General features: G+C 41.0%; 1 protein-coding gene across 1 annotated transcript in view; it reads right to left on the bottom strand.

Moving 5' to 3' along the window:
* The window catches only part of VSIG1 (V-set and immunoglobulin domain containing 1), a 66,461-nt gene extending 50,961 nt beyond the window's left edge, over nucleotides 1-15,500 (bottom strand). The window contains exon 1 of the mRNA XM_021079751.1: nucleotides 15,263-15,500. Within this exon, the coding sequence (XP_020935410.1) occupies nucleotides 15,263-15,278 (16 nt within the window). The 5' untranslated portion in view covers nucleotides 15,279-15,500. The remainder of the gene's footprint in view (nucleotides 1-15,262) is intronic.

The following is a 15,500-nucleotide window of genomic DNA, read 5'->3' as shown; positions in this document are numbered from 1 at the left end:
TCCATATGCCACGGGTGCGGCCCCAAAAAGACAAATAAATAAATAAATAATAAACAAATTTAGTGGCTGGATTTTAAAAATTAATATATTTCACATAAATATCCAGAATTTTAGCTTTTCTTGAACTATCAGAATATCACACCCAACTAGCCCACGTGGCTATGACTGCCAGCATCTGAACAGTTATCCTCATGCAACAGGCCTTTTGCTCTCCAATTTGTCAGTCTCTACCCACTCTGTTTCACTGATTATGTTATGGCTAATCCCCAACCCCAAGTATGGCCAAGAAGTAGCTTGGGGTTTGACTCTTTGTCTTCAAAACTTGCACTCTTACCCAGTGAACAATTAATGCTGGGCACACACACACAAAAAACAGGGCCCTTTATAATACTTTATCTGACTCTACATTCACAATCCCGCAACATCAGGAGGAAAGTGCCTATCACAGATGCTTCATATGTCACGCAGCACCAAGAGAAACACATGTCTTCTAAAACACTGTGCCTTAGGAATGTTTTAGGATCTGAACTTTATTTATTTATTTATTTATTTTTTTTGCTTGATAGGGCTGCACCTGCAGCATATGCAGTTTCCCAGGCTAGGGGTCAAATCAGAGCTACAGTTGCCAGCCTACGCCACAGCCATGGCAACATGGGATCTGAGCCGCATCTTCAACCTACACCACAGCTCGCAGCAATGCCAGATCCTTAACCCACTGAGTGAGGCCAGGGATCAAACCCACAACCTCATGGTCCCAGTCAGATTCATTTCTGCTGCTCCAGAACGGGAATTCCTAGAATCTGAAATTTTAAAGACAGACTTAATGATGTGGAATATTTGCTAGATATCGCTTTTATTAAGTTTTTGTAAATTTTTTGGCCATTTTTTTTAAAAAAACATAGTTAACTATGTTTAAAATATCTTTGTCAGAGGTTTCTTGTGGCACAGCAGGTTAAGGATCTAGTGTCATTACTGCCTAGGGTTGCTTCTGTGGTGAGGGTTTGGTCCCTGGCCCAGGAGCATCCGCATGCCAAGAGGCACAGCCGGAAAAAAAAAAAAAAAGCAAAAACCAAAACCAAAACAAAACAAACAAATAAAATACAACTGTCTCCTACTGGAAAGTCTTTCCCACTGTCTCTGCCTAGGCAGATCCTGTCCTATCCCTCAAGGCCCAACTCCGTTACAGCCCCCTCCATGAAGCCTTCCCTGATTTCATGCCCTCCACCCAAAAGAAATGACCTCTCCTGGGGCTATGGGGTGGAGGATATGAAGGCAACAAACCTGGGGTTCAAGGAGTATTGAGGGGAGCACTGAGATGGCTGGAGCTATGCCTGAAGTGGAAGAAAAAACCTGAGGTTTGAACTTGAGAATCTGTGTACCTAAGTGGAGAGAGCATAAGTGGTGGAAGCTGAGGGACAACTGTTAAAAGAAGTAAAACAGATTCCAGTTTTCCCTTGCTTGGACTGTTGTCTCCTTTCTTTTTCTCTTCTTGTTTTCTTTCTTTTCTAGCTCTCTGTCCCCTGTACCTTAACTGGCACTAGAGAGTTTATACACACCACCACAGACTTACGAAGAGCGCTTTCTGAAGGACTATTCTGAGGGCAGCCAAAATGAGATTGCACCAACAATGCCCAGAGAGTCACCATCAACCAGAACAATTTCCAACCATTCCATCCACAAGTTGTGCAGCACAAAGAAAGAAAGAAAACTGCAACATGGGACAAGACCACAGTCCTATAGCCTTCTCTTGTCCTCATCCTATAAAAACCCCACTCTGACTTCGGCTCAGGGAGTTACCTGATGTCAAGGTTCTCCTGGATGCATATCAAGTGAATAAAGTATGTGACCTCTATTTGAGTCACTTTGACTATCTTTGTTTTTGACAGTCTGGTGCTATTACTCAGATTGGGTCTGGATAAGCCCTTGAGCCTAGTGATATTCAGCTATGGACAAAGCAAGCTGAGGAAACTCTTTCTCCCTTCTTGGAAGCCCCGGTCGAGTGAAATGGCAAGTCCTGTTCCTACTCACATGCTCCAGTTCTTTTTTGTTACATGCAAGTTGCAGGCTTTGATTCTTTGAAAGGGTTAACTCCGTTGTCTGACTAAAGTCACTACCTCTATTTTCTTTCTGTCTTTTGAGATTCTCTGGCCTTTCAAGTTCTCTGAGACCAGAAACTGGGATGATAATCCTAAGGTCGAGCAAGGTCTTTCTGTCTTCTTCCATGTTTTTCTCTTTTATAATGGGCTGAGTGGAATGATTTCGAGGAAAACAATTTTGAACTGCAGTGATCCATCTGGGACTCTTGGGACCTGTCAAGACTTGTGCCTTAGAATAAAAAGGAAATAAGATGCTAACTAGGGAGTTCCCATCGTGGCTCACTGGTAGCGAACCCGACTAGTATCTATGAGGACGTGGGTTCGATCTCTGGCCCTGCTCAGTCGGTTAAGGATCCGGCGTTGGCCTTGAGCTGTGGTGTAGGTCACAGACGAGGCTTGGATCCCAGTGTTGCTGTAGCTCTGGTGTAGGCTGACAGTTGAAGCTCCAATTCGACCCATAGCCTGGGAACTTCCATATGCCACAGGTGCAGCCCTAAAAAGACAAAAAAAAAAAAAAAAAGATGCTAACAATGGACAGCTTTCTTTAACTGTTAAGGAGAAGTGAGAAAAGAAACAGTACAGAAAGATTTTCAATTTACTGGGTCCTCTCCTAAAACAACCTCAGCTTTCTCTCTTCCCAAAGACCTTCTCCTTTCTAACCCTCTTCCACTGGCTGAGGAATAATCTGAACCTGTCAACAAGGGTGTGATGAATCTGTCTCTAATTTTAGGGACCAATTAGAAACTACGTTTAAAGAATAATCAGTGTTGGGCATCAATGCTAACACCCCACAGCAATCCGCACATTCTTTGTTAGTGGACTTAAGCCTGAAATATCAGATGCTACTCAGAAGCATAAAATAGGCTGGCAGACCACACCCATTCATGAATTACACTTCATGTGCAGCACTTTTTCATTCAGCATTTTGAGGAGAGCATAATAAACAAAGAGAAAACCACGCACCGCAAATTCATGTCACCGACTTAAACAGCTTGAAGGAAATAAAAGGCCCTCCACGAATACAACACAGACAGACATGAATACTTGCAGATATTGCAGAGAAAATGACACTAGGGCTACGGCTGTCCCGCTTTGGCCAGGAAATGAGACGTTCAACTAGTGTTGTCAGATTTAGGAAATAAAAATACAGGAAATTTTGAATTTCAAAAAAAAAAAATCAGAAATAGCGTTAAGTGTGGCTCGTGAAACATCTGGGACACACACTGAAAATGGCTAATTTCTTACCTAACATTCCAATTGAACTAGATTTCCCATATTTTACCTGGCAACCCTATACAGGTTGCTCAGTGAGAAACAAAGTGATTCCTACTCTCCAAGGAGGACATCCTAGAGTATCCCCAATTGCCTTTGGATCAGCAAGGAGAAACAGCTCTATTTATTCAGAAATGATCATCCAATCTCATTTTAGTAAACACTGGAGCCACACTCTCTTATCATTAGCTCCTTCTAGGTTTCCACCTCCCACTTCTCCGTATGATAATAATAAAAAATCTCCGTGGTGGGATTTACAAACTCAACACAATCTCTGCCTCTCATTTTTCCCTTTGCCTATCTCTTTGGGACCCTTAACTTCTCAACATACCTTTCTCTTCAGTCCTTCCACCCTCTCTAACCTATTCAGATGGGACCTTTTGGCTCAATGGGGACTACTCCTGAGTCCTCCATTCGCTTTCCCCCTAAAATTACTTCAGTTTTCTGATTTTTTTCATTACCCAATATTCTCTGGGCCCCGTCATCTACAGACATGGGAAAAATAAAGGATATAGAACCCTTAGAAGCCAATATTGATCCCCACAATGCCTCTGCCTAAATTGGACAGTACCCCCTAAAACCCAAAGCACTAGAAGGAGTATGACCCATTAGGACAGATTTCATAGTTAAAGGATTAATCACTCCTTGCACTAGTGCCTGCAACAATCCTATCTAACCAGTAAAAACAGCCTGATGGACATAGGTACCTCTTTGTACAAGATATAAGGGCGACAATCCAAAAAAGTATCTCACATTTCCCTATGGTTCCCAACTCAAACATTATCCTGGTTTACATACCTCCAAACTCAACATACTTCACAGTAGCAGATGTCTGTTCAGCCTTCTTTACTGTTCCCTTACATCCTGATTTCCAAGAGCTTTTCACTTTAACATGGAAAAAACCATTACACCTTGACTGTGATGCTGCAAGGCCTCACTGAACCCCCTTCATACTTATTTCAGGTTCTCAAGCATAAAGCTGTGAGATATTCTTATAATTCTAACCAAGAACTGCAATATCTCTGAGTCTCTACCTCAATCCAATATGCAGGTGAGCTGCTCTTATATTCACCTGATCTAACCTCTTCTCAAGAGGGCTCTCTTTATCTCTTAAAAATTTTGGCTATAAAAGGGTGTGTGTACAGTTTGTAAGGATAAATGACAATTTTGTTACACTCAGATTCATTACCTAAGCCATGATATATCCTTGGGAGGCAAATCCCTCTAGGTAGACACAAGTACAGCCATTCAAAATTGCCCTCACCTTATTACCAAAAGACAACTCAGCAAATTTAGAGGATTTAATGGAGATTACAGTTAGTGGATTCTTAACTTTTCTGAATCAGCTGCCACCTTCTATAGCATGACTAAAAATGGCACCCCTGAACCTCTGCCTTCAGAGGTCACTCCAGAGGTAGCCTTTGACCAACTGAAGGCTACTATCCACAACCTTACCATTTTGGGTCACTCCCACATTTTACTAAGTCCTTTTTTTTTCTGCTTAAACGTGAAAGGGATGATCAAGTTCTTGGAGTTTTACCTCAAAAACATAACAGAAATCAAAGACTCAGTGGGTATTACAATCTCTCTCCCTACCCAAAAGCTAGACATATCCCTCTTCTCTAAAAGCAACAGCTACAGCTGCATTTAATCTTGGGGTCACCTTTCCACCTAATGGTATCTTATGCTCACCAAAAGCACTCAACATTTTTCTGCTTTCAGACTCATTTCCTATGAACTGCTGCTTCTGTCCTTAGCTCATGCTATTTTTTAGATGAGTCATACTCTTTTTTAAAAATGAGATATAATTCATATACCATAAAATTTATTCTTTTAGGAGTTCCCGTTGTGGCTTAGTGGTAACAAATCTGACTGGTATCCATGAGGATGCAGGTTCGATCCCTGGCTTCACTCAGTGGGTCAAGGATCTGGCATTGCTGTGAGCTGTGTTGTAGGTCACAGACACGGCTTGGATCCTATGTTGCCAGGGCTGTGGTGTAGGTCAGCAGTTGCACCTCTGATTCAACCCCTATCCTGGGAACTTCCATGTGCCACATGTGTGGCCCTAAAATTAAAAAATATATATTATTTTACAGTGCACAATTCAGTAGTTTTCAGTATATTCATAGAAATTGTTCAACCATCACCACTATCAAACTCCCAAAGATTTTCATGATCCCAAAAAATCAAAGTCATACCCATTGGCAGTCACTTTCCCATGTCCCTCTCCCCAGCAGCCAAAGCCAACCATTAATCTACTTTCTGTCTGTATGGATTTGCATATTCTGGACTTTTCATGTCAACAGAATCATATAATGTGTGGCCCTTTGTGACTGGTTTCTTTCATTTAGCATGTTTTTAAGGATAACCCATGTTGTAGCATGCATCAGTGTTTCATCACTTTTTCTTGCTAAACAGTAGTCCATTGCATGCATATACCACATTTTATTTATCCATTCATCAGTAGATGGGCATTGAAGTTGTTTCTACTTTTTGACTATTATGAACATCATGCACAAGGCTTGTGTGGACATACAGTTTTCATTCTCCTGGGTATGTATCTAGGAGTGGAATTCCTAGATCATATGGTCTAACTCTATGTAAAACCTTTTGAGGAACTACCAAACTATTTCACACTATTGCACCATTTTACATTTACACCAGCAATGTATAGGGATTTCATTTTCCACATCCTCACAATTGTTATTGTCTGTCTTTTTGATTATAGTCATCCTTGAGGATGTGAAGTAGTATCTCAAAGTGGTTTTGATTTTCATTGTTTATTGGCCATTGTATATCTTTTTATCTTAATCTTTTTTTTTTTGTCTTTTTGCCTTTTCTAGGGCTGCTCCTGCAGCATATGGAGGTTCCCAGGCTAGGGGTTGAATCAGAGCTGTAGCCACCGCCCTACACCAGAGCCACAGCAACGCGGGATCCAAGCCGAGTCTGCAACCTACACCACAGCTCAGGGCAATGCCGGATCCTAAACCCACTGAGCAAGGCCAGGGATCAAACCTGCAACCTCATGGTTCCTAATCAGATTCATTAACCACTGAGCCACTATGGGAACTCCCTTTTTATCTTAATCTTAATCCAGCTATCTTATTCCCTCTTCCAGAGAAGTGAGAATCTCATTATTGCTTGACTTTAACCTAAGAACTTCACCTGTCTCTCTCTGATCTCCTTGAAACATCTCCACAAAACCAGGCTTAGAATTTTTTTTCCTAAAGATTTAAGGTTCTTCCATGTCTTTTCATGGTTTGATTGTTCTTTTCCTTTTTTTTTTTTTTTATGGCTGCATCCACAGCATATGGAGGTTCCCAGGCCAGGGGTTCAACTGGAGCTACAGCTGCCGGCCTATACCACAGCCACAGCAATGTAGAATCTGAGCTGCATCTGCGAACTATACCACAGCTCACAGCAATGCCAGATCCTTAACCCACTAAGCGAGGCCAGGGATCGAACCCACAACCTCATGGTTCCTAGTCAGATTTGTTTCCGCTGTGCCACGATGGGAACTCCAAGGCTTAGAATTCTTTTAGATAAGTCATATCTTAAGACTGAACAAGTATCTTTTCTTTTCCTTTTTTTTTTTTTTTTTTTTTTTTTTTTTGTCTTTTTAGGGCCATACCCATGGCATATGGAAGTTCCCAGGTTAGGGGTCAAATTGGAACTGTAGCTGCTGGCCTACACCACAGCCACAGCAACGCCAGATCCTAGCCATGTCTGCAACCTACACCACAGCTCATGGCAATGCTGGATCCTTAACCCACTGAGCAAGGCCAGGGATTGAACCCGCATCCTCATGGATACTAGTCAGATTCGTTTCCACTGAGCCATGACAGGAACTCCAAGAACAAGTATATTTTCAAGTTAGGTATGCTGTAACTACTTTCCGAGAGCTTATTGGATACAATTATTTTCCAGAAGACAACTTAACATAGCTGAACTGTCAGGATTAACTCTAGCCTACCAGCCAGCAAGGAATGAAAGGGCTAACATATGCACAGAGAGCAGATATGCCCTTGGTGTGGTTTATTATTTTGGCATGCTAATGAAACAGTGGAGTTTCCTAACAGTTGCTGGTACTTATAATAAGCAGTGTGAGCACATTCAAGCTCTGTGAGATACTGTGCTCCTCTCTGAGGAAGTGACTACAATTTAAGTCCATGCTCATACTAAGGAACAAACCCATGAGATGAAAGAAAATGCCTTGGCTAACCACTATGCTAAACAGGTGCCCTCACCCACGTTCAATTGGCTCTGCAAATTAAAGACAATCTGGTTACTCCAGATTACTTCTATGAAATTTTTAGCAAACTTCGTTTAAAGCATCAGACTTTAAAAAAAGAGGCTATTTGTAGAAATCTGGATGTTCTCTTCATCAAATGGGATATGGAGACACTAAGACTGCCACGTGGTCTCTCCACTTTCTGAGAAATGAAGCTTGATGAATTTGCAGGCTATAATCTGTCATAACAAACAAACTCTAAAACTGCTCTGGGACAACACTGTTGACAAAATTTTAATCAGATAGTAGCTGAAGTCTCCAATGCATGTTCCATCTGCCAGATTCATAATCCTGGAAAAACTCTCTGTTTTGTTTGTTGTTGTTGTTGTTGTTTTATCTTTTTAGGGCTGCACCTGTGGCATATGGAGGTTCCCAGGCTAGCGGTCAAATTGGAGCTGTAAACTCTGGCCTACACCACGGCCACAGCAACGCAGGATCAGAGCCAGGTCTGGGACCTACACCACAGCTCATAGCAACACGGGATCCTAAACCCACTGAGCGAGGCCAGGGATTGAACTTGCATCTTCATGGATGCTGGTCAGATTCATTTTCGCTGAGCCACGTCGGGAACTCCAACCCTGGAAAAACTCTTAAGGTGGGAAATGCACAGAAACCATAGACTTGGGGACCCTCTGAACATTTACAAATGAACTCTATACAACTCCCTACATCATAAGAATCTGAATATGTACTTGCTGATTTCTGCATTCACTATGGCTAGTCTGAAGTTTTCCAGATCCCATATCATACATATTGAATTGAATGTTAATTGTGATAACCAGGGCAATCACTAAAAAAATAACTTGAAAACATATATTACATAATAATATATATAAGAAATGGCTAGGGAATTTAAATGGTACATTAGAAAATATTTAGTGAACACAAAAGAATTCAATAATGAAGGAATTGAGAAACAAAAAAGGCTATAAGATATACAGAAGACAAATAGCAAAATGACAGAAGGAAGTTCTTCCTTATCAGTAATTACATGTAAATGAATTAAATGCTCAATTAAAAGTCAGAGAATGACAGAATGGAAAGAAAAAAACATGACTCAGGTATAAGAGACCCACTTATAACCAAAACTACAAATAGGTTGAGAATAAAAGGATGGAAAAATATATTCCATGCAAACAATAACCAAAAGGGAGTTGGAGTGGTTATACCAATATAGATTTAAGACAAAAATTGTTATAAGAGACAAAGGGCAATATGTAATAATAAAATGGTCAAACACTCAAGAATATATAAACATAAGTTCCCCTAACAATAGAGCCCCAAAATACATGAAGCAAAAATTGACAGAATTGAAATGAGAAATACAGTTCTATAATAATAGTGAGAGATTTCAATACTCCACTATCAATAATGGATAGAATAAATAGATTATCAAGGAAACAGAAAACCTGAGCAACACTATAAACCCACTAGACCTAACAGACATCTAGAGAACGCTCCATCCAAGAACAGCAAAATAAACATTCTTCTCAAATTACACATGGAATGTTCTCCAGAAGAGACCATATATTAGTATACAAAACAAGTTTCAGTACATTTTAAAGGACTGACATCATACAAAGCATGCTATCTTGCCACAATGAAATTAAATTAGTAGTCAACAGAATGAAATTTGGTAAATTCACAAACAAGTGGAAACTAAACAATATATTCCTAAATAGCCAGTGAGTTATAGAAGAAATCATATAGTAAATTAGAAAACATTTCGAGATGAATGAAAATGAAAATACAACATACCAAAACACATGGGCTGCAACAAAAGGAGCACTCAGAGGTAAATTTATATCAGTAAAATGCCTACATTTAAAAAGGATAAAGATATTGTAGTTCTCTTGTGGCACAGTGCATTAAGGACCCAGCATTGTCACTGTAGTGGCTTGGTTGCTGCTGTGGCACAGGTTTGATCCCTAGCCTGGGAATTTTCACACACTGCAGGGGCGACCAAAGAAAAGGAAATATATCAAACAACAACCTAATTACCACCTTAAGTAACTAGAAAAACAAAAGGAGATTAATCCCAAAGCCAGCAGAAGAAAAGGAATAATGAAGATTAGGGCATAAATAAATGAACTGGAGAACAGAAAATAATAGAGAAAATTAACTGAACGAAAAGTTCATTCTTTGGAAAAAAACAGCAAAACAGACAAAATTTTATCTGGACTGACCAGGAGAAAAAAAAGAAGTCTCAAATAACTAAGAAATCAAACTCAGGATATTACTACTGACCTTAGAGAATTTTTTTTTTAAAAAGGATCATAAAGAATATTTCAGGAGTTCCCATTGTGGCACAGTGGAAACGAATCCAACTAGTATCCATGAGGACGCGGGTTTGACCCCTGGCCCTCCTCAATGGGTTAAGGATCCAGTGTTGCCATGAGCTGTGGTATTTGTTGCAGACACAGCTTGGATCCAGCATTGTTGTGGCTATGGTGTAAGCTGGTAGCTGCAGTTCCGATTTGACCCCTAGCCTGGGAACTTCCATACGCCGCAGGTGTGGCCCTAAAGAAAAAAAAAAATATTGCAAACAAATGTATGTCAACAAATTAGATAATCTAGATGGAAGAGACAAATTCCTAGAAACACAAACTATCAAAAGTTACTTAAGAAGAAACTATAAAATTTGAATAAGAGGTAAAATGAGTCAGTTTTCAAACTGAGTTTCCTTAGAAGCTGTATCTGTCTCTTTGGCATCCATTAATTGCAGGGCCAAACTAAAGGCCAAAGTTGTTTGCATCTCCCCTGTGATCCAGAGCCCATACTTTGAACCATCTGCTTATCTAACTCTCACATACCAAGCTAACATTTCCCCTGAACAACACCAACCCAGGGCCAGGTAGCAGAAAACTAGGGACAGCCCCTATGCCCCAAAGCCCACCAGAATTATTCAAACGAGTCAGTCCTAGGCTGCTTGCCCCGCCCTGCCTTGCCTTACCTGTGGAAATCGCAATTAAGGCTCTGGCATAGGCTTTCCACTCATTCCTTTCTGCCTACCGACTGACACTGGTGCTTCCCCATGTGGCCCGGCAGAGTATAGTATACTCCTTCCCCTTGGAAAATGTAAGTAATAAAAATCTTTCGACAGCATTGGCTCCTCCAGGTTAACATTCAGTCACCTCTACAAATTAAAATATTATGAGTACAGGAGTTCCTCCATGACTCAGTGGGTTAAAGATCTGGCATTGTCACTAGTGTGGCATGGGTTCCATCCCTGGCCTGGGAACTTCTGCATGCTGTGGACATGGCCAAAAAATACAATGGGTACAATCATCAACATAATCAGTAGTGAAAAAAACGAACAAAAGAAAGAAACAAAAATTTCCCAACAAAAAAAGCCCAAGACCAGATGATCTCACTGGTGAAGTCTATGAAACAAGTAAAGACCTAAAACCACTACTTCTCAAACTCTTCCAAAAAGTAAAAAAGGAGGGAACATATCCCAACTAATTCTACAAGGTCAGCATCACCAAAGGCAAAGACATCATAAGAAAAGAAACCTATAGACCAATATCCCTTATGAATCTAGACACAAAATACATCAGCATATCAAAAGATTATATAACATGACTAAGTAAAGTTTATCCCTAGAATGCAAGATTGGCTCAACATAGGAAAATCATTAATACAATATGCCATATTAATATACTAAAGGGAAAAACACATAATTAGGTCAGTAAATACAGAAAAATCATTTGACAAAAATCCAACACCCTTTCCTGACTAAAAAACTCACAATACTAGGAACAGAAGGGAACTTTCTAAAGATGATAAAGGATATCTATGAAACACACCCACAGTTAACATCACACTTAATGGTGGGAAAATGAATGTCTTCCCTAAGATCAGTAACAGGGTAAGGATGTCCGCTCTTGACACTTTTTTTTTTTTTTTTTTTTGTCTTTTGTCTCTTGTTGTTGTTGCTATTTCTTGGGCCGCTCCCGTGGCATATGGAGATTCCCAGGCTAGGGGTTGAATCAGAGCTGTAGCCACCGGCCTACGCCAGAGCCACAGCAACGCGGGATCTGAGCTGCGTCTGCAACCTACACCACAGCTCACGGCAACGCCGGGTCCTTAACCCACTGAGCAAGGGCAGGGACCGAACCCGCAACCTCATGGTTCCTAGTCGGATTCGTTAACCACTGCGCCACGACGGGAACTCCGACACTTCTATTTAACATTGTATGGAAGGCTCCAGTCAGGGCAATTAGGCAAGAAAAAGAAATAAATGGCATCCATATAATAAAGGAAAAAATAAAAGTACCACTGATCACCAATGACTTGGTCTTATATACAAAAACCCTCAACTATCCACAAATAAACTATCATAGCTAATAAATGGGTTCAAGAAAGTTGCAGATAAAAGAGTAATATACAAAACAATCAGTTATTTCTATACACTAGCAGTGAAAAAGCCAAAAAAATGAAGTAAACAATTCAATTTACAATAGCATCAATAACAATGAAATACTTGGAGTTCCCGTCATGGCTCAGCAGAAACAAATCTGATTAGTATCCATGAGGATGCAGCGTCAATCCCTGGCCTCGCATGGTAGGTTAAGGATCGGGTGTTGCTGTGGCTATGGTGTAGGCCAGTGGCTACAGCTCTGATTCTACACCTAGCCTGGGAACTTTCATATGCCTCGAATCTCCGTATGCGGCAGGTGCTGCCCTAAAACACACACACACACACACACACACACAGAATGAAATACTTAAGAATAAATTTAATCAAGAGACTTCAAGACCTGTACACTCTAAACTACAAAATTTACAGAAAAAAAATTAAAGAAGACCTATATAAATGGAATGGCAGGCATCCTGCTTCATGGATTGGAAGACTTGATACTGTTAAGATGGCAATACTTGCCAATTAATCTGCAGACTCAAAGTGGCTCTTATCAAAATTCCAACTGCCTTTTTCAGAGAAACTGACAAGCTGGTTCTAAAATTTATATGGAGAAGTTCCCATTGTGGCACAGCAGAAACGAACCTGACTAGTATCCATTGAGGACTCGAGTTCAATCCTTGGCCTTGCTCAGTGGATTAAAGATCCAGCATTACTGTGAGCCGTGGTGTAGGTTACAGACACAGCTCAGATCTGGTGTTGCTGTGGCTGTGGTGTAGGCTGGCAGCTACAGCTCTGATTCAACCCCTAGCCTGGGAACTTCCATATTCCATGGGTGCGGCCCTAAAAAGCAAAAAAAAAAAAAAAAAAAAAAAAAGGAAATACAAGGGATCCAGAATAGCAGAAACAATTTTGAAAAAGAAGAGCAAAACTTGGGTCTAACATTTCCCAATTTCAAAACTTATTACAAAACTAGAATCTCAAAGCAGTTGGGTGTTATCATAAGAATAGACATAGAGATCAATTGAATAGGGTTGAGAGTCCAAAAATAAATTTCTACATCTATGGCAACTAATTTTTGACAAGGGTGCCAAGGCAATTCAGTGAAGAATAGTTATTTTGAAAAATAATGCTGGGATAAATGGATAGCCACGTGCAAAATAATAATGACAATAATAACGTAGAGAAATTAGACTCCTCATACATTGCTGTGGTGAATATAAAATGGTGCTGTCACTGTGGAAGTGTGGTGTTCTTCAAAAAGTTAAGACATAAAGTTTCCATATGACCTAGCAGTTCCACACCTAGGAATATACTTACAAGAAGTGAAAACCTACGTTCAAACAAAAACCTGTGCACAAATGTTCACAACAGAATTATCCATAATAATTAGTCATTATTCAAAGAGTGGATCCATGCCAACTATCAACTGGTGAATGGATACACAAACATGGTATATTCATACAATGGAATATTTATTATCCGGCAGTAAAAAGGAATGAGGTGCTGATACATACAACAGATGACCCTTGAAAACATTATGCTAAGTGAACCAAGCAGACACAAAAGGCCTTATAGTGTATGATTTCATTCATATGAAATGTACATCAGCAAAGGCAAGTCCATAGAGAAAGGAAATGAATCAGTGATTGTCAGGGGGATGATGGGGAACAACTGTTTAAAAGGCACAGGATTTACCTTTAGCTGCAATGAAAATGTTCTGGAATTAGTGGTGACAGATGCACAACATTGTGAATATACTAAGGATCACTAAACTGTACACTTTAAAATGATTCAAATAGCAAAATTTATCTCAAAAAACTTAACTGAATTTTATTTATTTTTTTATTTCTTTCTGTCTTTTTTTAGGGCTGCACCTGTGGCATATGGAGGTTCCCAGACGAAGGGTCCAATCAGAGCTGTAGCCACCAGCCTACACCACAGCTCACAGCAACGCTGGATCCTCAACCCAGTGAGTGAGGCCAGGGATCGAACCGGCGTCTTCACGGATACTAGTCGGGTTCATTACCTGCTGAGCCACAATGGGAACTGCTGAATTTTTAAAATAAGGAAAAATGGAGCATTTACAAGAGTCCTTACATCTAGATGGCCTATGTAGATACAGCAAAATGATTTTCTTTAAAAGATTTGGGAGAAAGTTAAGAGCAGCCTTTTCATTTATGAACACAGGATCTCAAACAAGAGGCAGAAATTTTTCCCAAAGAGTATTAGGCACTTCCTATTGACCAAATGTGGTATGTTGTTTTACACTTTCTTTTTTCCATTATCAAAGTCTGATAGAATGGCGACCACCCACTGGCCACTGGCCAGCAAGCCTCATGTCTGCCAAAGCCTTTGTTCATAGTTGCCAGGGCCAGGTAGCATTTCATCCAACTGGGAAAGAGCATTCACACCAGATTCTCAGACCTGTGTGTGTCCGTCTAAAGTTGAGTTTGCCTGGCTGACACCCATGCTGTTCCCCCTTCTTGGGCCCTCAAGGCTCCTCTTTGGCCCATCTAGCACCTAGGCTGCCACCATTCTTCTTGCCCCACCAAGCTTACTGCCCAAAGGTGCCATATCCTTGGCAGCTTGGCCAAGGGAGGCTGGGATTCAGTCAGCTGCAGGCATGGTCAGGACCCTGGGAAGACATGCAGCCTTCAGGTCACAGTGGGTGGGATGGCCACTACTTCGGGGCTGGACTTGGCTGGCTGAGGTGCCAAGGGTTCAAGGTCACTGAACAACCGAAGCCACTAGCCACCGCCCCCCTTCCAGCTCACAGACCGGCCTGGCCAGGAAGTCTCCATGGCTGGAGGTCCAATATCACCTTGTTTTCTTCTTGGAACGGCCGACTTGAGCTAATGGGGTTTCAAAATTAAAACTTTCTAAACTTTCTGAATACTTACAACTACACTGGCTTAAGGTAGTTTCATTGACCCTAAGGGGCCTTTCCTTCTGGCAGACATTGATTGTCACCTTATGAATATATCACACACTAGTGAGACTGGGCATTACCTCCTGATTTTCCTTTCCACTTCGCTGCCAGCAGATATGACCCAGCACCGCAAAAGACTAATGTGATAAACTTAGATTTATCACCAAGAGGCTTAGACTGCCTTTCTCGGCCAGAACCTCTGCTTGCATACGGGTATTTTTACCCCTGATTTTGTACCCTGGTATTGATAAGGGTATAAAAAGGGTGACCACACATCACTGCTTGCCCCAGGCAGTTCTGCGACTTACCTCCCTGTGGGAGCATATCTGCTATACGGTTCCTCTCGTCACGGTGTAAAGATTACTAGCGCCGCTTTTACGGCCAGGCTTGGGACAATAAACTATAAAGTCACCAAACCTTCTTGCACTAATACTGATGGGTTCGAGGAGAAACCCTCACAAACACACCCACGCAAGCCCTAGGGACCACAGGACACGGACCCACCTTAGCAAAGGGGAGACAACATGGCTGCCACAGCCCTCTGCA

Source organism: Sus scrofa, chromosome X, assembly GCF_000003025.6.
Source record: "Sus scrofa isolate TJ Tabasco breed Duroc chromosome X, Sscrofa11.1, whole genome shotgun sequence".
NCBI lineage: Eukaryota > Metazoa > Chordata > Mammalia > Artiodactyla > Suidae > Sus > Sus scrofa.
The sequence above is the reverse complement of the archived record's forward strand: the minus strand, read 5'-3'. Positions and strand labels throughout refer to the sequence as shown.